Source organism: Crocodylus siamensis, chromosome 4 (genome assembly GCF_052110815.1).
Source record: "Crocodylus siamensis isolate JL-2025a chromosome 4, ASM5211081v1, whole genome shotgun sequence".
NCBI classification, from domain to species: domain Eukaryota; kingdom Metazoa; phylum Chordata; order Crocodylia; family Crocodylidae; genus Crocodylus; species Crocodylus siamensis.
The window spans coordinates 76,571,875-76,596,219 of record NC_143398.1 but is presented as its reverse complement, the minus strand read 5'-3'; the positions used below and the strand labels follow the sequence as shown (position 1 = coordinate 76,596,219).

The following is a 24,345-nucleotide window of genomic DNA, read 5'->3' as shown; positions in this document are numbered from 1 at the left end:
TCAGTCTCCTTCAAGCTTTTCAAATGGAGCGCACTTCCTTAGGATGGTGCAATGTGATCTCTGTTTGATATCTGGCCAATTCCATGTTCATCTTATGGAGGCACCCTCCTCAACATCACTTAGTATGGGTTTCACCTGTTGAGGTAAATAGAGGGGCTCAATCCTTTAGATAACCTAAAGCCAAATATTGCAATATATCTACCTTAATTAACCATTTCTAGAAGCATTTCCTCCCTTCCCATCCCCTCACAATATCTCTCTCAGATACTTATATGACCACTCATTTATACAAAATGAGCCTCTCACAATCTTCACAATGTATTTATCCTCACATCCTGTGAGGTAGGGAAGAGCTATTGCCGTTCTGTAAAAAGAGGGGAACTAAGACATAGAGAAGCTAAGTAACTTACCCAAGTCAAATGGATTCAGGTCAGCCAACATAACTCTGCCATAAGCATCACCCCAACAGATCGTGAGAGAGAAAACAGGAACTCCCTTCAGTTTTTTAGAAATATATATATAACACAATTCTGTGGATCAGGTCTCTTAAGTACTTATATAGCCGTTAGAAAATTCCCATGTCCAGAGTTTATTTCCAGAAAAATGAGTTGTCAGCTGAGACCCTTTAGTGAATAATGCAGAGCGAAGGGATCTATTAGGATGTCAAATAAAAGATGGTTAAGAAGGCCTGGGAATACATTAATTGAGGCCCCAAATCTGGAAAACATCTCTGTTCAGGAATGCAATTAAGCCTATGTTCAAGTTCTCTTTGAATAAGAGTGCAGTGAAGAATAACCCTGGCACGAGTGTGAGTCAGCGTTTTATCTTATTCCTTCATCTAACCTGGCCGGGACACCTTCAAACTTGCTTGTAACAAAGCTGCTTCCAACTGTCACAAAAAAGCATCATCTTGTTCTTAAATTGTGTTCCAGCCCCTTAGGGATCAGGAGATCCAGCTCATGCCCTTCCTTCTACCTATTTTGCTTTTGATTAATCCGGCCCATTACTTTAATTTAAGAATGGTTAAATATGTTGCTGTTTTCTTCAGCTGCATGATATTCATTGAGGGTCATCCGCATATAATCGCTCACATGCACACATACTACATTTCTAGAAACCGGACATGTTGTTGCGAACTATTGGAGAGGTGCAAATAAGATGTAGCCTTTAAGGAACATCTAACAGGAAACCTGAATTATTTCCATTTAAATAAAAGTACTATAATTTCTGTATAGTTGCATTACAACTGTGATACAGTTACCCCCTGGTTATGCTTCTTTCATAAATGTATCACTATCTATAATATTTGCAAAGTTATGGTGTAGACATATGTGTATTAATATACCTGTGTTCTAATAGTAGATGTATTACAAATCTCATCAAAGTAATAAGCATGTGAACTTTAAGCTTCTAGTTAAACATCTCAGATATAATTTTGTGTTGAAGCCTAATTATAGAGTCATTACAGTGCTTTATTATAATGTGACCTCTAAAATTAAATGTATTCACAACTATTTCATTTTCATAACCAGATATATAAAAATAGGAGTCACATTACTTAAAAATGTAGAAATATATATATATAGTTTTGACATACCAGAAAAAGAAGTTCAACATATTCTTAAGCCAGATATAATGTAGATAAGGAATGACTTCTATGATTAATTATAATACAATGCATAAAGACATACATATACAGATATTTTAGTATTTCTGAATGTTAATGATAAAAAAAATATTTTAGAGCATACTTATTAACATGAATCAGTTAAGGCAATAAAATCAACATATGATTTTAAAATTTTGGTAAAATATATTGCTTGCTTTTTCATTTTAAAAATATGTTTTAATGTAAACTAAATAAAATGACAATTAGATGACTAAGTTTTCAAGCATAAATAATAGACTGCATTAGTTGGTGAGTTGTTTTACTTAGTTTGTTTTAACATTCCATTATTTACCATGGTTAACTTTAATGCACTTATATATATTTGTGACAACAAAAAATTATAATAGGGTAATTTTATGCTTTGAAAATTTTGGAGCAGAAGTTATGACAAAAAACCTTTTACTTTCTTCTTTATCATGGAATGCTGATTAATTGATTACTACAATGAGTCTGCCAAAGCCTCTGTGTTTTTATATTGTACATTTTGTCTTAATAGTGCCTTATGAACTTTAGATAAAATGAATTAAAATATATTTATGTTAAATCCAATAGCTGCTACTGGAGCATTTGGAGTGCCTTGTTTCAAGACATGAAAGGTCACTGAGGATGACAGTGGTGAAACGACAAGCACAGTCCCCCTCAGGAGTTTCCAGTGAAGTCGAGGTTCTCAAAGCACTGAAATCTTTATTTGAACACCACAAGGCTTTGGATGAAAAGGTACAGTATGGAAAGAAGCTTACTTAAAAGATTCTGTTGCTTGCTTTGCCATGCCTTGGATAGCATAGTATCAGTATCATTTTTTTCATTTCTTTGAGTATGTATTACACATAGGCTAGGGACAGAAGTTAAACATATACCAGTTTTAATGATTGGAAACTGGTTTAAACCTGTAACAGAACACAAGTTCAGTGCACATAAATCACTTTCAAAATAGCCAAAACCAGTTTAAGATAAACCTGGTTGGATAAAATATCAGACTTGGCTGATTTTTTGTCAAACTGGTTTATGGAAGTTCTGTCCCAGGTTCCTTCCTAGATAAAATTAACTCACAGTCCCCCAGCATCCCAGGATGCTTTGCAGCCCTGGGCTATGCTGTCTGATCCAGTGGAGGATGGGCTGCCTCACCACTTTGTTCCTTAGCCTGCTTCCTACAGGTGTCTGTCAGGGATGTGGGGCGGGCAGGGGAACAGACCCCCAAATCCCCCTAGCAGGGTCTACACAGCACATGGGGGGAGGGAAAGCCCCTGTGGTGGGGGCTTATTGACCCTTGGCAGCCTTTTTCCCTCCCCCTTTTCAGCTGCTGATTGTTTTAGTGGCTGCCACAGGAGGGAGGGAGAATAGAATCATAGAACATGAAGGTTGGAAGGAACCTCAGGAGGTCATTTAGTTCAACCCCATGCTCAAAGCAGGACCATCCCCAACTAGGTCAACCCAGCCAAAGCTTTGTTAGCTTAATAATCTCCAAGGACAGAGATTCCGCCACCTCTCTGGGTAACCTGTTCCAGTGTTTTACTACTGTCCTAGTGCAAAAATGCTTCCTAATATCTAACCTAAACTTCCCTTGCTGCAACTTGCAACTTGCTCCTTGTTCTGTCATCTGCTATCACTGAAAACAGTCAAGCTCCATCCATTTTGGAACCCCCCTTCAGGTAGTTGAAGGCTGTTATTAAATCCCCTCCCAGTCTTCTCTTCTCTGGACTAAATAAACCCAGCTCCCTCAGCCTCTCCTCAGAAGTCATGTGCCCCTCACCATTTTTGTTTCCCTCTGCTGGACCCTCTCCAAGTTGTCCACATCTTTTCTGTAGTGGAGAGCCCAAAACTGAACACAATACTCCAGATGTACCAAATAGAGGGGAAGAATCACTTCCTTGAGTCTACTGGCAACACATCTTCAAATGCAGTCTAGTATGCTGTTATCCTTCTTGGCAACAAGGGCACACTGCTGGCTCATATCCAACTTATTGTCCAATTTAACCCTCAGGTCCTTTTCTGCAGAGCTGTTGCCCAGCCTGTCAGCTAGCAGCCTGTGCTGTACATGGGTTTGTTGCATCCTAAATGCAGGACTCTGAACTTGTCCTTGTTGAACCTCATGATATTTCTTTTGGTCCAATCCTCTAATTTGTCTTGGTCACTCTGAATCCTGTCCCTACTCTCCAGTGTATCTACTACTCCTCCCAGCTTGGTGTCATGCAAACTTGCTGAGGATGCACTTTATGCCATCTTCCAGGTCATTGAACAAAACCAGCCCCAGGACCAATTCCTGGGGCACTCCACTTGATACCAGATGCAAATTAGATATTGAGCCATTGATTACTACCCCCTGAGCCTGATGCTCCAGCCTATTTTCTGTGCATCTTACAGTCCATTCATCCTACCTGTACTTCTGTAGCTTGCCTGTGAGAATGTGGGGGACCATATCAAAAGCCTTGCTAAAATCAAGGTATAGCATTGGTAAAGCCATGCTGACTCTTCCTAATCACCTTCTTCTCCTCCAAGTGCTTAGAAATGGATTCCCTGAAGAACTGCTCCGTGATTTTTCCAGGGACTGAGGTGTGGCTGACTGGTCTGTGGTTCCCTGTATCCTCCTTTTTCCCTTCCTAAATATGGGCACTATGTTGTCCTTTTCCAGTCATCTGGGACCTCTCCTAATCACCAGTAGTTTTCAGAGATGATGGCCAGTGACTCTGCAATCACAGTAGTCAGCTCCCTCAGCACCTTCAGCCACCATCAGCCAACACCCTCAGCGTCCAGACCCCTACGCTCTCCCCACACACACATATCCCATGTAGCCCAATGGACTTGTATACGTCCAGCTTTTCTAAATAGTTCGTAACCTGTTCTTTTGCCACTGTTGGCTGCTCACCTCCTCCTCAAACTGTGCTGCCTGGTACAGTAGTCTGGGAGCTGACCTTGCCCGCGAAGACTGAAATGAAAAAGGCATTGAGCAGTTCAGCATTTTCTGCATCGTGTGTCACAAGGTTGCCTCCCCCACTCTAAAGGACCCACATTTTCCCTGATCCTTCTTCTGCTACCGACATACTTGTAGAACCCATTCTTGTTACCCTTCACATCCCTTGCTAGGTGCAACTCCAATTGCACTTTGGCCTTCCTGACTTCATCCCTGCATGCCCGAGCAGCACTCTTATAAACTTCCCTAGTTATTTGTCCAAGTTTCCACTTCCTTTTTAAGATTCCTTTTTTGCAACTTAGTTTACTGAAGACTTCCCTGCTAAGCCAAGCTGGTCTTCTTCCATGCTTGCTAGTCTTCTTGCACATTGTTTCTTCTTGCACTCTCCATAAGGCTTCTTTAAAGTCTTCCCAACTGTGTGCCTCCCCATGCAGCCCAGCATGGGGGCACAAGGGGGATTCCCCTCACTGCAGCCCAGGGCTCCCCAGCCCAGGGCAACCCAAGGGAGCTGAAAGGAATTCTTCCCCTCCCAAACCCCACAGGTGCTTTCCTTAGCCCCTGGGAGGCTCAGGCAGCCTCAAGGAATGGGGGAAAATTCTCCTGCTTCTCAACAGGCAGTCTTGCCTCAGCTGCTGCAAGTCTGAGGTAAAACTAATTGCAGGGGAGCAGAAGACTTTTGCTCCACTCCCTGAGGCTGCCCCAGGCTGTCCCTGAGACTTGCAGTAGTTAGGTCTGGGGTTCAAGAGGGGAAGAATTCCTTTCAGCTCCCTGGGGCTGCCCTGGACTGGGGCACTCTGGGCTGTGGAGAAACCCCCCAAGGCAGGGGCATGCTTGGCTGCACAGGCAAACACCCAGAGGGGAAGACTTCTCTCTCCCTGCTGTGGCAGCAGCTGAAGCAGCCAGGAGCTAGGAAGGGGGGTTGCGGGTAGACAGGCAATTGCCAGGAGTATGGGCGCCTAGTGCCTCCTGAGTCTGGGCAGGAGACACCAGCAGTTGATCACCAACCTGGGGGGTCCCCCAGTGGCCAGTCGCTGACCCCAGAAGCACCAGCAGCAAAACTGGAAGTGCCACCAGCACTTCTCTCAGTGTCCCCACTCCGCAGCCAGCGCCAATCTTGGTGGGGCACCGGCCGGCACGTCTCTTGACACCCCCACTCTCAGGGGGGGCACGTGCCACCCCCCCAATGCTGCCCCTACACATTGCCTATAGTCAGCAAGATGGAAGATGTGATCTAGCACCCCCTGCGTATTGGTCTGGGTTAGTGCAGGCCTTCCCTGGCTTTCCCAATTGAAAACTGAATGTCATTTCAGTAGGTTATCACTTAGAGGAAGCTGCCTCGATTAAATTAATTTTGCCTCGTCCTTTTTGACTGCCTGTACTTAGCCATAAAGAACTTAGGCTACCAGAAAGTCCCTGAGAAAGTATATGCCATAGCTGTGAAGGATCTTAGTTCACAGTAAGCATCTTTTGTGGTCAGTATTGGTCAGTGTTGCAAAACAGTTCTGTGTAAATTATACCTCTGGCCTTTCTCCATTAAGCACTCCATTAAGGAAGCTTACTGTCCATGCATGTATGTGCATGTGGGCATTGTATACTTCATAAAAAAGGCTATTTCTGAGAAAATATAGGCATATCATAAAGTGGTTAATTTTACTGTGATTGTATTGTGAATGAAAAGACAACATCAGCTTGTGTTCCTGATTAGACAGTAGTGCTATTGCTTTTCTTTAAAAAAAATAGTTACTACCTGTAATACAAGTGTTTTTCTCAGTATGATATCACTCTGAATATCAGGGTAAGTACTCATATAGCCGTTAGAAAATTCCCATGTCCAGAGTTTATTTCCAGAAAAATGAGTTGTCAGCTGAGACCCTTTAGTGAATAATGCAGAGCGAAGGGATCTATTAGGATGTCAAATAAAAGATGGTTAAGAAGGCCTGGGAATACATTAATTGAGGCCCCAAATCTGGAAAACATCTCTGTTCAGGAATGCAATTAAGCCTATGTTCAAGTTCTCTTTGAATAAGAGTGCAGTGAAGAATAACCCTGGCACGAGTGTGAGTCAGCGTTTTATCTTATTCCTTCATCTAACCTGGCCGGGACACCTTCAAACTTGCTTGTAACAAAGCTGCTTCCAACTGTCACAAAAAACCATCATCTTGTTCTTAAATTATTTCTTTTAAGATTCATTGCATAGATTTCTAAAATGCACCCACATATTTTGTAAAAGTTCTGCAGGATTTTGAATCCAATCACTGAAAGTGAGTATTTGATTAGTTTTAACTTTAAGAATACATTAGTAATATTTATAGACTATTCTCACTTGCACTATAAGTTTGAGGTATTTCAGGACTACTGCTAAGGTAGTGCTGCCCAAAAGCATGTGCCATGTACTTGCTCCTACTTCAGAGTGCCAATTAGGTCATATAGCTGTTGTTGCGCAGCCCCAGGTGCTCACCAGGAAACACACAGAAGACCCTGACAGCATTTCTGGACATGTGCTTAGGAGCTCACTACGCTGGCTAATCCTTTGTGTGAAGGAAGATGTTTTTGGCTCACAAAGATCTGAGTAAGGGCATTTGGTGCCCAAAAGCTTGTCTAACCTCCCTCCCAAGTGTAGAGTTGATCTGACAAAAGTTATCACCATAAATCCCTTGGATTTTGCGTAGTTCCTGTACTTTTATGGACACATACTTACTAATTCCTGTTGCATACCAACCGGGAGCAAGTGGGTTTGGCATTTTTCTTGGTGATATTCCTGGGCTTTCTATATACATGTTCTCTTGGTGGGTATTAAGATGCCTATATTTGACTCACAGGCATGTTTGATGTTATATAAAAATTACCTACACTTATTTCAAGTCAGGCTTGTAGTTTATCTGTGTTTAGTTAGAGATGAGTGATACCCTGTTGAGGTAAATAAGAGTGTAGTGGTTTTTAATTTCCCTGAACTATTTAGGTTTACTAAGTCTTTCTTTTTAGCCAGGACTTACATAACCTTGTATTATTAATAATATCCTTTTGAGAGTACTGGGGTTTATGGTATGATTCCTTTCTCTCTCTTCATAGCATTAAAAGATTGAAAAATATAAAAGAAATAGGAGAAGTATATTATAGTTTTTGGTCCTTTGTTCCATAATGTACAAGTCATGAGAATAAGTGAATATTCAGCAAATAAACATTTTCATAGTTATTTTGTACAGTTTTTAGCATTTAGGATATATGCAAAAGCACCTTTGGTATAGTCCTTAAGTAAAAGATTATTTATAGTGTATGTGTAAAGATAAATTTTCATTTAAACTTTTAAGAATTGATGTTATTCAAAAACTGGTATCTAGTTTTTATTCCTGTAACTGTCAGCATCAGTAATCACTCATTTAAAATTGTTTATTCCACAGAAATATGCATCATATTCATAGTCTGGTCTTCTCTTTTCAAGTTAAAGTAGCAGAATTAGCCATCCACAAATCCCACTTGGAGGACATTTCATTAACCACAACTTTGAAAAATACAAAATGTGCCTAATTCAAAACTAGTGTACTAAAAGATGATATATATAATATATATATAAAGCTACATTTGTCTAGTGGAAAGGGAAAGTGTGGTGTCTGTGTAGTATTGAACATCTTTATGCTGCTTTTTTTCTTGAAAGGCAATGAGTCATCATTTTTCTATAAAGCATTTTGAGAACAACCTAAAAAACAAGAAATAAAGTTTGTTTGTTTTTTTTTAATTTTCCACATAAAGCTAATCTGAAATGCAGTCAGGCATACCTGACACGGGCATTTCTATAACTTTAATGAAGAATGACTATGCTGTGTCACAGGCTATAGGAAAACCTGATGATCTGGAGTAGTATATAGGTGTACATTCCAGTATTTCACTACCATAGTGGAAGATCAGGTTAGGGATGACTTAGAAAAGCTAAATGCTTTCAAATCAGCAGGGCCAGATGGGATATATTTTAGGGCAGGGGTGGCAAATTTCCATCATCCAGCCCCTTGGTGCTGCCTTTCGGTCTGAGTTGATCCATATGCTGCACGTGGCTTATGGTGGACCAGCCCCATGTGCAGAGCCTGGGACATGTCCAGTTCAGGGCCAATGCTGCACTCAGTGTCACCCTAGATGGTGCTACCCTGGACAGCTGGAGCAGGTGTCTTGCACACTGGTTCTGGCATACAGAGTAGGTCCATGGGCCTGATCTGGCCCATAGACTGGCCCCATGAAACTTATCCGGTCCACAGTGCTGTATAACTTTGATCCCTACTTTAGGGTACTGAAGGAATTGGCTGAGCTAATTTCAGATCCAGTGACTATTGTCTTTGTGATCCAACAGAGGTTGGGTAAAGTCCCAGATGATTAGAAAAGGGCACATATCCCTTTAAGAAAGGGAAAAAGGAGGAGTTTGAGGAATTACAGACCAGTCAGTTAGACTGTCATACCAGAAAAGATCACCGAGCTCAAAGAATCTATTTCAAAGCACCTGAAGAAGATCCAGATTATCAGGAACAGTCAGCATGGATTCACCAAGAGTGCTGGTGTGTTGTTCTTCCTCTCTTTAAAGTACCGGTGAGGTCTCACCTGGAATACTATATCCAGTTTTGAGCCCCGCACTTCAAGAAAGATGTAGGCAGATTAGACATAGTCCAGTGGCGAATGACAAACATGATTAGAGGCCTGGGAAGCATGAATTATAAAATAAAAGGCTGAAAGAACTAGGTTTACGTAGTCTTGAGACTGAGGGGGAGATTTGATAACAATTTTTGAATAACTCAAGAGTGATTATAAGCAGATGGATATAGATTTTTCTCTGTGACTGTAAGGGACAGGACTATAAACAAGGGCCTCAAACTAGAAATTTATGGTGGTAATTAGGAAGAACTTTCTGACTGACAGTGGTGAAAATTGGAACAAACTACCTAGAGAAGTTGAGGAATTTCCAATCCTGGAAATTTTCCAGAGCAAGTCAGGCAGATTGGCATGATTTAGTTAGGAATGGTCCTGCCTTGAACAGGGGTCTGTACTAAATAACCTCCTGAGGCATCTTCCAGCCCAACTTTCTTATGATCCTGTTTTCATAAGAAATTTATTGAAAATATAGGAAAGTCTCTCAGACAGGCTGGGAATTCAGTTGTGGAGCTACAGGGATAGAGACTGGGACTGCCACTAAATTCCTACCAACAGAGACTCAATGAGCATGCAGGTCAGGAAGGGGGTTGGCAGTCAGCAACAGCTGCGCCACTGCTTGCCCTGCTGTGACTGCCAGCCCAGATCCAGCCTGTAGCTCCCTAAAGTTTGGATCTGGCCAATGATGAGCTCCTCTACCCAGATCCATTTTAGAGGCGTGAGTTTGATACTTCTGTTTTACAGCATTCATAAACGTTGTATACTTCCACCTAAGCTATCAGTTCACATCGGCTCAGAAGTATGGACTGTTTGAAATAGATCAAGAGTAAAACTTATTGGAAAATGGAATTTCCATCCTAAGGACAATTCCAATTTTTTGACATATTGTTTAATCTCATATTAGGATGAAATGTTGAAATATCAAAACTGAATCTTTTTCCAAGCATATTACATTTGAAATCCTAATAAAAAAAACACCTCAAAAGGGTTGTACATTTTGGCCTAGTTGAAACATTTAATTTACAGTTTCAACTCACTCTTTTCCTTTCTGCAACACTATTGTATGGTGTTGAAACCAGATTCTACTACAGTAGTATCTGTGTTTGACTTCTGGATGCAAGAGTTCCTACATATGCAATATATCAATCACCAAAATAATCATTGCTCTAATAGTTTTTTGAGTAAAACTAAACAGAGTTTTAAGAGGGAAAGTGGGGAAAAAATAAGGGTGGCAACTAGGCAAATTATAAATTTCTAAATGGAAAAATAAGTGGAGGCCAAGGTTGATAACTTATTTTTGCAGAGATTGCTTTGAACTCGTTAATAACAATATGTAATCAGGGCTTATGTTTTAATTTTTCTCTCAGAGATGGTACTCGCTACAGCATAACAGCACAGGCGTATACTAGGGCTCTAATTTCATGCTTGCTCAGACAGCACAATGTTACTGTCATTGACCACCAGGTCACCAGCAACAATTCTTGCCATATCTGGCTATTTCTTCAAGGCCTGCATTCTATGTACTCACTAAAGGCATCATCCTGCTCTACTGAACTCAATAGGCAACTTTAGGTGACTATGACTGTAGCAAGTTTTTACTCTAAATTGCTATCAATCCTATTCTAGTTATTTTATGAGATCTGACAAGAGTTCGGTCAACTTCAGACAAAAATCAAACACTCAGTTTGACTGTATTACATATAGGGATGATGAGGGGAACATGTAAGAAAAAGAAATGTAATTGGTGTCATCCAAAGCTACTTTATAAGTGACTTGTTAAAACCACCCTTCAGTAATAAGTGAAAGAGAAAAGTATTTGTGTAAGCCTTTCAAACAGTATTATTCATATGTACACTATTTTAATAATATTCAAAAGGCTTAGCAATTATTTTCCCATTATTATAATGCCCTGTCTGGAAATATTCATTGTAGTATATAGGAATAATTGAGATTTAAAATATTTTCTTTTTTAAGTGCACCTGGAAGAAACATTTAGTATTTCCATGGAGAAGAAAAACTCTACCTTAACAAATATCACTGGTACTATTACGTTGTCATTTTTTGTTATTGCATGTATCAATTTTTGGCCATATCTATTTATATTATTGTATCAAAACTGTTAAAACTTCATAAAATCATAGAATAGAAGGACCGGAAGGGACCTGTTGTTGCTCTGTGGGGTCAGGCCAACTGTCAGGTTCTCAACATTGCACTGTTAGACAGGAGGATGTGACACAATTTCACACACACACACACACACACACACACACACACACACACTACCAACTGAAGCCCATACACATCCAAACCAGCCTAGGCACATGCATACCTGTCACCAATTCAAGCACCTAAACACACTATACAGACCAAAAGTTAGACAGCAATCAGTTGTCAATACCCACACACTCCATACACATACACAGATCACTAATTCATATATCACGCACACGATGATATATATGTGTGTGTGTATATATTCATCAGTTCACACACATACCACCCACCTACACATACACACAGGTAAGTTCCTAACTTGGATGGTACAGGATGTATGTGTGTGTGTGTTTGGGGTACTTGGGATACCTGAGGGAAGGTTAAGGTGAGAGAGAAAATGTAAGGAGTGAAAGTTGCTGGAACCTAGAGAGAAGCTGGACTGAGGACCTGAGGTTTGGGGTTCTTTAAGGTCAAGGGGCCCCATGGTTACTTGAGGTGACTGGCACAAGGGAAAAGCCCGGTGGCAAGGGGGAGACAGCTAGGAAAGAAACTGAGGCAGACAACTGGGAGTTTGTGGGGGCAGATAAGTGGTGTCAAGTAGGAAACAGTCAGAAAATGGACAAAAACCCAACTTGGGGTTTCAAAATAACAGGTTTATTAAACAGACAACACCCTACTAAGCCCTATGAAGTTATTGGTTCACACATATACACACACAGACATACTCACAATGGCAGCAGGAGAAAGAAACTCTGTGGAAGGGTTGGAGTCCAGGTAGGGAAGAGAAACAGAGTTCAAGTCCTTGCTTGAAGAGAGGATGGGTTGATAGCTACCTATCCAGGCTGGAAAGAGGTCCTTGTCCAGTAGGTGTTGTTCAGAGTCGGGTCGCTGGCATTGCCTCTGGGTGTATAGGTGGTGTGGAATAGTGCTGGTCCAGATGGAGAAGGCATTCCAAGGAGAGTCTTCACTACCCCTTTTTATGGGGCAGACTACCTTTGATCTCCTATGAAGGGCCTGTCCAGGGAATGTCAGTCCTGTTCCAGAGGGCTCCAGGTGTTCTTACAGAGCATATGCAGCCTTGACACAATGGTGGGTTGCCTCATCTTTTGTTTCTTGAATGCTGAGGGTGGTTCAAATGGCTGGGTTGTGGTCCAGGTATTGGTTTTGGTGGTTCTGTCATTCAGAAGGAGGTTTTTTTAGACCTACTGCCATTGTCTCTCAAGCACCCTCATTCATCCCCATTTATTCAGGAACCAAGTTACACAGGAGGGGTAGGTATGAGTCATAGGTTACACAACAGGGCATGGGGAACAAGATGGAGACTTGACAAACAAAATGAAAACTTGACATGACTTATGCTAACTTACATAGGTAGGCCTAAATTATATAGTATCACTAAAACAGTAATATAGAACAGCAAAAATCAATATAAACATAATAATTATACAATATAAAGAAGGAGAAAAAACAAAACAAATACAACTTGTTACCAAAATAAAATGCTGAAGCTTATCCTATGTCTTAGCTCACTTATACTTATCTATAGGGAATAGCGAGGGAGAGAAAAAGTCAGAAACGGTTGGGGAAAGGGAGGGAATGCATTTTGAAATAAAACAAAACAAAAACTGGGGTTTTTCTAGACTGTAAGATCATCAAGTCTGGTCCCCTCCTATGTGGAGGACGTTATTGGGCTCAAATGAGCTCAAGGAGGTGCTTATCCAGCCTCTTCTTGAGCGCCTCCAGGGATGGCGACTCTGCTGGGAGTGTGTTCCAGATTCTAAATAGCCCCATGGAAAATAAGTTTTTCCTTATGTCTAGCTTAAATCTTTCCTTAATTAACTTGTTCCCACTGGTCCTCGTCCTCCCAAGGGGTGCCTTTCTGAAGAGTTGCTCCCCTAGATCTTGGTGTTCACCCCTGACATACTTGTAGCCAGCTATCAACTCACCTTTCAGTCTTCTCTTATGCACACTGAACAAATCCAGATCCCAGAGTCTCTCCTAGTAGGGCCTATTCTCCAGGCCTCTAATCATATGGGTGGCCCTTCTCTGTACCCTTTCAAGCTTATCCACATCTTTCCTAAAGTGCAGTGCCCAAAACTGGGCACAGTACTCCAGCTGTGGCCTCACCAATGCCGAATAGAGGGAGAGGAACACCTCACTGGAACTATTCAAAACACATCGACTGATGCATGCCAGAGTTCTGTTTGCCTTTCTGGAGCCTTCATCACATTGTTGGCTCATATTCATCTTCTGGTGAATTGTCACCCTGAGGTCCCTCAGATTCAGTGTCAGCCAGTGCACCACCCATCATACAGTTATGATTAAGGTTCTTCCTACCCAGATGAAGGACCTGACACTTGCCCCTATTGAACCTCATCTGATTGTGTTCAGCCCATTGGACTGGTCTGTCAGGGTTGTCCTGGATCTTTATCCTCCCTTCAGATGTGCCCGCATTATCCCACAGCTTGGTGTCAACCACAAACTTAATCATTGCATATTCCACTCCCTCATCCAAGTCATTGATAAAGAAGTTAAAGAGCATGAGCCCAAGCACTGATCCCTGGGGGATACCACTGGAGGTGGCCCTCCAGGAAAAGGGCATCCCATCAATTACACCTCTCTGAGCTCAGCCTCTGAGCCAGTTGCCAACCCACCTCACTGTAGACTGGTCTAAGCCAGTACCCTACATCTTAATTAAGAGAATCTCATGGGAAACAGGATCAAAGGCTTTGCTGAAGTCCAGGTAAATGATGTCAACCTCATGTCTCTTGTCCAGCTGGTTAGTTACCTGGTCATAAAAAGCACACCAAGTTTGTTAAGCATGATGTACCATTGACAAAGCTGTGCTGGTTGCTTCTTAATACCCCACCAGCTGTGAGCTTAGTGATATAAAAAGACATTTTTCTGTTCTGCCTGTCATCTCGATTCTCTTAGTGGCAATTGGTGCAAAAATGCTTCCAATGCAGCAAAAGTTACCATAGAACCACATGCTACCAGAAAAACAATCCCAGAGGAACAAGCTAATTAAAAACAAGGTGGAAAAAAGTGCTTTTGAGTTCACACTGTATGTGGGAAAATACGGTATTTAACAGTTATATATCAAGTGGGAATTAGCATGTGAGGGATTAAAATGAGAAGCAGTTGCTAGGAATTAAAGCAGGATAAGTGGTTTATAGTCGCATCTAAGAAGGCCTTGATGAAGGAATACCTTTTCAGTACCAGAGAGGAAAGAAGTAAAATAGACATATATACTATGCTGTGTTATCATAATATCTATGAATAGTTTTCATTCACTATATTTCTGAATCCTTATTTAGTTACACTTCACCCATGCCAAAGGAGGCAAGTATCATTTAAATACCTTTTATGGTAAGGTAGTGATGGCCCATTTCTGATGTGGCAAACTCGGGCTGATCCACAGCTAGTGCTCCCATATGGTGCATGTCTGGCGCTGAAAGCCCCATCAGCTGAGGGAACTCCCAGTCGTGGGGGCTTGCTACTTGCCAATGAGGGGGAAGCTCATTGAATTGTGATGTGCCATGGGATGTGATGTGTGATCCCAGCATCACTCTTTCTGCCATGCACATGTGGCATGTCAGGAAGCACCACTGTGTAGATAGTCCCATAGTGCCTTTATCTGAATATTTGGTAGGGGCCTTAGTAACATTTATCAGATATGTAAATAGATATATAATCAGAATCTTCTTATCTAGGCTTCATACTTTTACATCTCAAATGGCATTTTTTCTTAAAGCAGCATTTTTTGTAATATAAATTTGGAAGGGGAAGTAAAATACATGATAAGTTTGTTGTAAAGTTTTAAAGATGCAATTAGTCATTAGTCATAATTAGACTTCAGAGTTCAGCATGATTTATGTTAGGGCTGAGTGAAATTTTGGCAGCTGTTTCATTTCTGAGGTGTTTCGGGTGATTTTAGCACCAAATCTGTTTCAGGCATCAGAACAAATCGGCTCCAAAACATTTCAGAATTGTTTGGGAGAATTTCAGAGTTTTGGAGCTGGGTTTGCAGGGAAACAAAAATGAAGAGGGAGAGGAAAAAGCAGGGAAGGACTGCTTTGAAATTGACATGTAGCTCCTGGTTTGATTCCCTAGCTCTCTGATCACTTCCCCCAACTCTCTGATAATTTCCCCAGCTCTTCCTGGGGGACATGGGCCCCTGTTCTATGTACAGGGTTTCAGCAGGCTGCCACCTCAGACTGGGGCCAGTGGCAGCTGCTCAGCGCAGCCTGTGCTGAGCACCCGGAAAACTATGGTGCTGCTGCTGGTCCCAGACTGCAACAGCAGTCTGTTAATACCCGGCATGCAGATCCATGGGCCCACACCCCCCAGAAAGAGCTGGGGGAATGACCAGAGAGCTGGGGAATCAAACCAGGAGCTTCAGCTGACAAGTGGATCTGCCCCAGCACCTGGACAGTGTGCAGTACCCTACCAAGCCACACTGCACCCACGCATGTGCCAGGCAGAGGGAGCAACCCCCACTACCCCACACTGCATTGGGGGGCTCTGCTACGAGCACCTAGAAGTCCTATTTGCCACTCCTGCAGTTGGTGAGTGAGGGGTTTTTTGTTGTTGTTTTTTTAAAGCCCTGCACTCACTGGCTGCAACACTGGTGATTGGGGCCTCTGGCTGCTTGTGGCAGAGCCCCCAGTGCATCAGGGAGCAGCAGGGATTGTCTGCCCCCCGGCCTGGCACCCACACAGCAGCTGCCCCAAGTCTACCTGGCGTAGCCCGCACCGAGTGCAGAGAAGAATCCAGTGCTGGAGCTGGCACCAGCCGGCAGCAGCAGCCAGCTGTCATCTAGCATGCAGATCCGGGGGCACGCACCTCCTGAGAGGGCTGTGGGGCTGTGCCAGACTCCTCCTCGGGGGCACAGGCACCAGAGCTGTGTGCGGACAAATGATACCACTTTTGTTTTGAACAGTTTGAGGTACTGTTTCACAGAAACTCCTGCACCTATCTCCTTGAACCTTGGCAGGCCTCATGCCCTGAGAAGGGGCTACCATCCCTGCATCTGAATCAGGCAAGGAATGACAATGTTATAGGCATTTTAGTGATTCCCCATTATGACCTATGGCCGAAACACTGAAACAGCGTTGAAACTCTGAAACAGATTTGACCGAATTGAAATGGGACAGTGATTCAAAATGCCAAAATGAATCACTGTCCCTCCAAAACACTGAATCCAAAATGAAACAGCTGTTTCGCATAGCCCTAATTTATATGGCTCAGCAAAAGATATGTAGTATTACATTTTGTTTAAGTAACTATAGCTCACAAAAAAGCTTATTTTCAAGTTTCTATAGAGTGTTCACCAATATTCCACAGATAATCTGAATTCTATTGTAGAACATGAATGGCTGAATCTGAAATCCTTACTCAGTTTTTAAGCTCACCTTACTCAAAACACCATTGAAATCAAAGTAAGATTGACCTAGAAAAATTAAAAGCTAAATTGAGAAACAGCATTTAGTAAGTTGAATATCTATTCCATTTATATAGAGGCAGATCTAGACATAACAGATTTTATGAGGCAGATAGTTCAGGATCATGGGGTACCATAATTACAGCAAAGAGAAGTTTACATCTTAAGAGGAAAAATCTCCCAAAGTTCAAGACATCTGAGTGATGCTTTCAGGTTTTCCCTCCCTTTCCTGGTGAAGTTAAAAACTGTACCTGCCCTAATTGTCTACTGTATATAGCAATCCAGTATTAGGAGATAGTTATAATGTTGTAATTGTGGGGTCACGAGTGTGTTAGTTCAACAGTCAGCTGAGGAAATGATGAAATATAAGGCTGAAGCAGAACTGTCCTCAGATGATATAATTGAGGTCAGACTGGAAGAACAGACAGCGGCCAACAACTGAAGATTGTGAGGTGAGTCGGAATAAAAAAAGATACTTACTCACAGGGGAAGAATTTTGTTAATTTATTTTGAAAGGAAAATGAATAAAACCACTTTCAGTCAAATCACTTTCTATTTTATTTCTGCCAGTAGATCTACAGTGAAAAATTTTATAGAAATAAAGTGGCTCAGTAAGAAGTAAAGTGGCTGTGCTCCTGTAAGTCATGGAACAGGCACAGCTTCTCCTATTTGCCCTTTAAAAACAGGGCCTGCTGTACCTGAGATTGTCAGCCTGAAATGGAGCAGTGGATGTGGCCTTCCAGCTTTTCAGTGTTCAGTAGTTCTATATAAAAAGGATCAAGATTCAGTCTTAACTATTGCTTTGTTCAGAGCTAAAGGGTAAACATTCAGATTGCAGTCGTAATATGTGATTCTCTCCAATACTATTGAGAGTCCATAGGCACATACTATAATATGGGGTCAGCTCACAGAGGTAGTGAAGGCTAAGGATGTGGTAGTCATAGGGGACCTGAATTTCCCAGACATCTGCTGGGAAGAACAGTCAGCCAGGTCTGAATGCTCACGTAGGTTCTTGGTCAGAGTGCAGGACCTCCAACTAACCCAGGAGACGCCTTGTTGGACCTAGTGCTGGCCACGGGTGATGACCTGGTGAGGGGGCTGCGGGTGCTCGACCACCTGGGCGAGAGCGATCATTGCCTGCAGGAATTCACCATCCAGCGCAAGGTGGCAAAGGCATGCAGTAAGGCAGCAGCCGTAGATTTTAGGAGGGTGGACTTCAATGAGCTAAGGAGAATAGTTGGAGAAGCGCTGAGGTCCCGGAGGGGAGGGGAGCCAGGTGTCTAAGGAGAGTGGTCGCTCCTTAAGGAGACGATCCTCCAAGCCCAAAGGAAGGTAATCCCAACGAGGATCAAAGGGAGCAGGAGAGCACACAAGCCTCCGTGGCTCACCAGAAGCATCTGGGAATGTCTCCTTGCTAAAAAGGAGGGATCATCACCAGGGAGGACTATTCTGTAGTTGCTCGCGGATGTAGGGGGGTAGTTAGGAAGGCCAAGGCAGAGATGGAATTAGGACTAGCTTCCCAGATTAAGGACAATAAGAAGTCCTTTTTTTAAATATGTAGGGGGTAAAAAGAAGGTCCCAGGTAATGTGGAGCCCTTGCAGGACGCGATGGGAAACTTGGTTGTCACACTGGACGGCAAAGCTAACATGTTTAAAGATTTCTTTGCCTCCGTCTTCCTAAGTAGGGACCAGAACAGCCACCTCCCTGCTGGGCCCCCCTCGGGCCCTGGGGGAGGCCCACCTGGGCCACGGGTTAGCGAGGATTTAGTTAGGGAGCTTCTGGAGGGGTTGGACGTATTCAAGTCAGCCGGCCCGGATGATCTCCACCCTAGAGTTCTAAAGGAACTGGCCCAGGTCATTGCAAGTCCCCTGGCACGGCTTTACGAGCACTCATGGTGCTCTGGTGAGGTACCAGATGACTGGAAGAGGGCCAACGTGGTCCCCATCTTCAAAAAAGGGAGGAAGGAGGACCCGGGAAATTATAGGCTGGTTAGTCTTACCTCGATCCTAGGCAAGCTGTTTGAGAAAATTATGCTGGCACACACCTAGGAGGGGCCAGCAGGGGACTACATGCTTAGGGGCAACCAACACGGGTTCATCAGTGGGAGGTCCTGTCAGACCAACCTGGTGGCCTTTTACGATCAGATCACCAGATCATTAGATGCAGGGGTAGCAGTGGACATAGTCTTCCTGGACTTCTGGAAGGCTTTCGACACTGTCTCTCACCCCGTTCTCATTAAGAAACTGGGGGGCTGTGATGTAGACACCCACACAGTCAAATGGGTCGCCAACTGGCTGGAGGGCCAGTACCCAGAGGGTGGTAGTGGATGGGTCCTTCTCAACCTGGAAGGACGTGGGCAGTGTGGTTCCGCAGGGCTCGGTCCTCGGGCCTGCACTGTTCAACATCTTCATCAGTGATTTGGATGAGGGGGTAAAAAGTACCCTGTTCAAATTTGCTGATAACACTAAGATGTGGGGGGACGTGGGCACACTGAAAGGATGCAACAGGCTACAATCTGACCTAGACAGGTTACAGGGGTTGGCGGATGAGAACAGGATGGGTTTCAACACAGACAAGTGCAAGGTGATGAACCTGGGGAGGAACAACCGGCACCATACCTACAGGTTAGGGAACTCCCCTCTTGTCAGCACGGAGGCGGAAAAGGATTTGGGGGTCATCATTGACTCCAAGATGAACATGGGCCGGCAGTGTGGAGAGGCAGTTAGGAAGGCCAACCGCACCTTGGCATGCATCCACAGATGCATCTCGAGCAGGTCCAAAGAGGTGATCCTCCCCCTCTATGCGGCACTGCTCAGGCTGCAGCTGGAGCATTGTGTTCAGTTCTGGGTGCCGCACTTCAAGAGGGATGTGGACAGCATCGAGGGTCCAGAGGAGGGCCACTCGTATGATCAGGGGACAGCAGGGCAAGCCCTATGAGGAGAGGCTATGGGACCTGAACCTGTTCAGCCTCCAAAAGAGAAGGCTGAGGGGGGATCTTGTGGCCTGTTATACACTAGTCAGGGGGGATCAGCAGGCATTGGGGAGTCACTGTTCCCCTGAGCACCGCCAGGAGTGACCAGGAATAACGGTCACAAGCTGGCAGAGAGTAGGTTTAGGTTAGATATCAGGAGGCGCTACTTCACAGTCAGGGCGGCTAGGGTCTGGAACCAGCTTCCAAGAGAAGTGGTGCAGGCTCCTACCCTGGTGGGTTTTAAGAGGAGGTTAGATGAACATCTTGCTGGGGTCATTTGACCCCAGTATTCTTTCCTGCCATGGCAGGGGGTTGGACTAGATGATCTGCTCAGATCTTTTCCAACCCTAGAAACTATGAAACTATATTTTAAGCACATGAGCAGGTGCTTACACCTGGAAAACATGCGTGCTAGTAAGTGGGTTCACAATTTTTCTTATGGAAGTGGTCATGTCAGGAAGTCGTGTGACAACATATCCCACTGTTGCTAGCATTAACAATTTTATCATGGCTCTCACAATTCTGGGGTGTTCTTCTAGATCTCATAATAACAGGTTGTAAAGCTGCTATCTCTTGAATTTCCCCTTAATCAAAATGGCTGCCATCTTCCATTACTGCCAGTGAAAGTGAGGGTGCTCCTTCCTGCTCTTTTCAGTGAATCCATACCTGGAAACAATATAATATGGATTGGACTGTGAAGGGTGGCAGAGAGAATGTGAAGTGTGGAAAGGGGAAGAAGGAAGTAGATTTAGCAGACCTTAGGGACAGGGATGGTAAAGGAAAAGGATGGAGGTGAGACATGCAGGAGATTGGGTGGCAGATCCTCAACTTGAATCAGTAGAAGGAAAGAGGAGTCTCCTTTAGGCCAGTACTGCTCAACCTCGATCAGGCCCTGCACACTCAGATCCTGCACTGTGGTGCCTGATCTAGCATGCAGGGTCACACCGTCCTGCCTGCAGAGCTTTCTATGGGTTCAGAAGTTTGGCAGCAGGAGAGCAGCAGTAATGCTGCCACTGTTGTCCCGCCACCAAATTTTGCACCCATAGGTCCCCATAGGACATGTCTGCAGTTGTTCAGTTGTTCTCTGTCCTGCAAAAAAGTGGAGTGGCACACATAGCAGCAGTGTGCACCACCGAAAGCTGGAGCCTGGCCAGCTGGAGCCATACTCTGTTGCCGGCCAGGCTCCGCACAGCAGGATTGATGCTGCTGCAGCCTCGGGAGGTCCCTAGGACCCCAGGTGGGGCTACTGGTGGGACCAGCCCAGTGCTGGCCAGAGCCTCCGCTACCCAACCTGGGGTAACTTGCTTTTCATCAGAGCACGTGTGGCACAGACATCCCCCAGGGACAACTAGTAGTGGCACAAGGTGCACAACTACTGGTTGTTCCCTGGGGAGCCTGCATGTCTGGATGCAGCCATAGTGGGGATCCGTGTGGGCCAGAAGATATGTCCCTATGAGCTGGATCTGGCTCACAGGCCAAGGTTTGAGCACCCCAATCTAGAAAGTCAGGTGGAAGATATTGTTTCCAACTTCTGTGAATTGATTGCAAGTCTCCGGATTTTGGCACCTACTGAAGTAGTTCCTGTGTTGATACAAAGTGTTTTTCCATCCCCATGATTTTACGGGACTAGGCACAAGGGCAGAACTCTAAATGAGAACTCCAGGTTATATCCTGCCATAAAACTTACCTTGTTTGTGACATCTGGGCAGAAAAGAAAAGTCCCAGGACAGCAGCAAGAAGCAGATGAGAGGAACAGTTGGGGATGTGCTACTGAGGTTCCAGGAAAAAGATAGGTCCAAGGGAAGTAGAATTAAAATTAAGCTGAATTAGGTTTTTCTGTTTGGCAACTGAAGTGCATTATAATAAATCTATTTTAATTAATTTAGCCTAACCCAAAGTAGTTAATTATTACAAGGTTTTGTTTTATCTGCTTAGTTAATATTGTACCACTTTCACTAGTGCATTAACTGACTAAATAGATTTCCTTTAATCATTTCATTTGAGTAAGAGCTAGATCAAATAGGTTCAAACATGCAACATGGTTTTTCTAATAAGTAATTTAAATGTGTTAAAATAAATAGTTTTAAATGCTAGCTAACATTTTTTGTGAATTGTGATGTGTATGCACCAATTACAAAATTCCATTTTCATTGGGGGGACAGTAATACATCAAAAAAAGAAAAACTTCTATATTTATGAATTAATCAGCCATTAACTTGTTTGTTACATATAATATAAAGTCCGTATCCAAATAAAGAGCAATTAACATGCCTTTGGCTGTATTAAATGAAAGGCATCACTTTTCTTGCTTACATTGCAACCCTTTTGTGATGTGGGTCATGGAAAGTATTAGGAGATGCCAGAGAATAGGATAGGGCTACTTTTATAAAGGAAAGGTTTATATATTAAAAACAAACACAGCATTCCATTTTCATTCCAGCATGCCAATTCTCTTTAGTTCTTCATGTTTTTCTAAGCCAAAATAAAATACATGTGTTACATGTACACGTAAACCACATGCAAAGTGTGTTTATTCCTAACAGTGCTGTAAGTGACTTCTTAATGTTCTAAATTAAGATTGCAGTTACATCCACTGGGTGAATGTTTTCAGTAGCTCTTTTCCTTGCTTGTCCTGTCAGCTGTCCTATTAAACAGCCAAATAAAATTTTATGTTTAGTTTCTTTTGTGCTTTTAGCAGGCTTGCATTAGCTGAACATTTCATAGACTTAAAAGCAAAGTGTGGAGTAGCTGTCTAGGGATTTCAGGATGGAGCCTCCTGCTCCTACTTGTTGGTTTTCACTTGGCAGGCAGGTATAAAAAGTGTTCCTAGTTAATGTCTCTGTTTCAGGAATGTTCCAGACACAATACACACACACCTACAAATTGAACTGTAGTGCTTATGGTAGATTATTTAAACTTTAAAGACTGATAGAAATCACGTTACTGCACATGTTTTGGTTTTTCTTCTAGGTAAGGGAACGACTGAGGGTTTCTTTAGAAAGAGTCTCTGCACTGGAAGAAGAACTAGCTGCCGCTAACCAGGAGGTAACATAAAACACTTTCTTCCCTTTTGAGGTGCAATTTCTCTAACATTATCCCTTGTGTTTCCCATTACTTTTATTGAAACTGTCACAAAAAGATAAATTACATTCTGTATATACCACTGAACACGGCCTATTGAAAATGGTTGTCAGATTAATAGAATCTTCTGATTCTTGATTTTTGTCATTGTTCACATTTTTGTCATTGTGAACAAACCAAAAACAAGGGCTAGTGACAGGTCCTAGACAGGTCTTTTTTGTCCTAGTCATTGAAAATCAGTAAGCTTATAGATATGTGCCTGACACAATAAGCAATATCATAGCGAAATGGCTTAGTTGGAGTTTGTGTCAGATATCACTATAAGCATTACTATACATTCAACAGTAAATATAATATTGTAGGTTAAATTCTGGGACGCAAAAAAATGTAAGACAAGTAACAGTGTGTTTTCTGTCTATGTGTATTAACAAATATGTTTTAAAAGTCTACTGGAGATAGACAGATACAGTACGTTAAGACCTGTACTTGAGATAATACATGTTCATTATTTATGAATTAGTAATACAGTTCACTTAATACTGACACATTTTAAAATTCTGTTATAAAGCTGTGGTTTTCCAGTGGAATTTTGGCCACATACCCCTTTTGAAGTTTTTTATAGCTCTGCATCCCATTAACATTGTGTGTTATGGATAATTAAAAAATTATAACACTTTATACCATTACAGCAAGAAGGCAACATCTCCAAGAACCTAAGAGAGATTGCAGATTTGTTCTTCACCTTTTCTCTTTTTCTTTTCTTTCATTTATATTTCTCTTTTCACTTGTTCTGTTTTTCTACTCCTTCCTTTCATGTACTCTTGTGAAGTTCCTTGTATACCCCAGTTTGAGAAACACTAACACTAATCTGAACATTGTGACCTAGAAATTTAGATTTCTGCTGACCTAGAAATTTAGATTTGTTTCTTTCTTTTTGATGGCAATGAATCAGGGTAGGGAGTGGTGATAGCATACAACCATTTTTAGCAAAAGACTGTGCTCTCATGATTTGAAGGGAGGAAGTTATTGCATAACATCAGCAAAGGACAGCTAAACTGCCTACTGCTTCCACTTAACTGCTAAAATTATTACTAATAAAGTAGCTAACAATGAACATTTTGCAATATAATTGAGATGGAGGCCTGTTACTCCCTTTTTTAGGTCTAATTACCAAATTTCCTTCTCAAAACCCAAGTACATGATCACACGGGACCTAAAAATGATTGTGGAAGACAGAAGTGGGGCAAAAAAGAAACCAGATATCATCTCCCCTTATCAGCAAGCATTCATAAATGGTTCAATGTCTAGTCAAGAGGAGGTGTAAGGTGGGCTTCCCCAGGGCTCTCTCCTGAGTCTGGTATCGCTTAATATTTTCATTAATGATTTGCATGATGGGATTGAGTCTATGCTTAGAAAATATGTGCATGGCATC

The 24,345-nt window shown here is 42.7% G+C and overlaps 1 protein-coding gene across 2 annotated transcripts in view; it reads left to right on the top strand.

Moving 5' to 3' along the window:
• The window catches only part of PPFIA2 (PPFI scaffold protein A2), a 600,314-nt gene that overhangs the window by 358,225 nt on the left and 217,744 nt on the right, over positions 1-24,345 (top strand). For both annotated transcript variants that reach the window (XM_090042615.1, XM_090042614.1), the window contains exons 5-6: positions 2,222-2,386; positions 22,803-22,877. In XM_090042615.1, the coding sequence (XP_089898741.1) occupies positions 2,222-2,386; positions 22,803-22,877 (240 nt within the window). The remainder of the gene's footprint in view (positions 1-2,221; positions 2,387-22,802; positions 22,878-24,345) is intronic.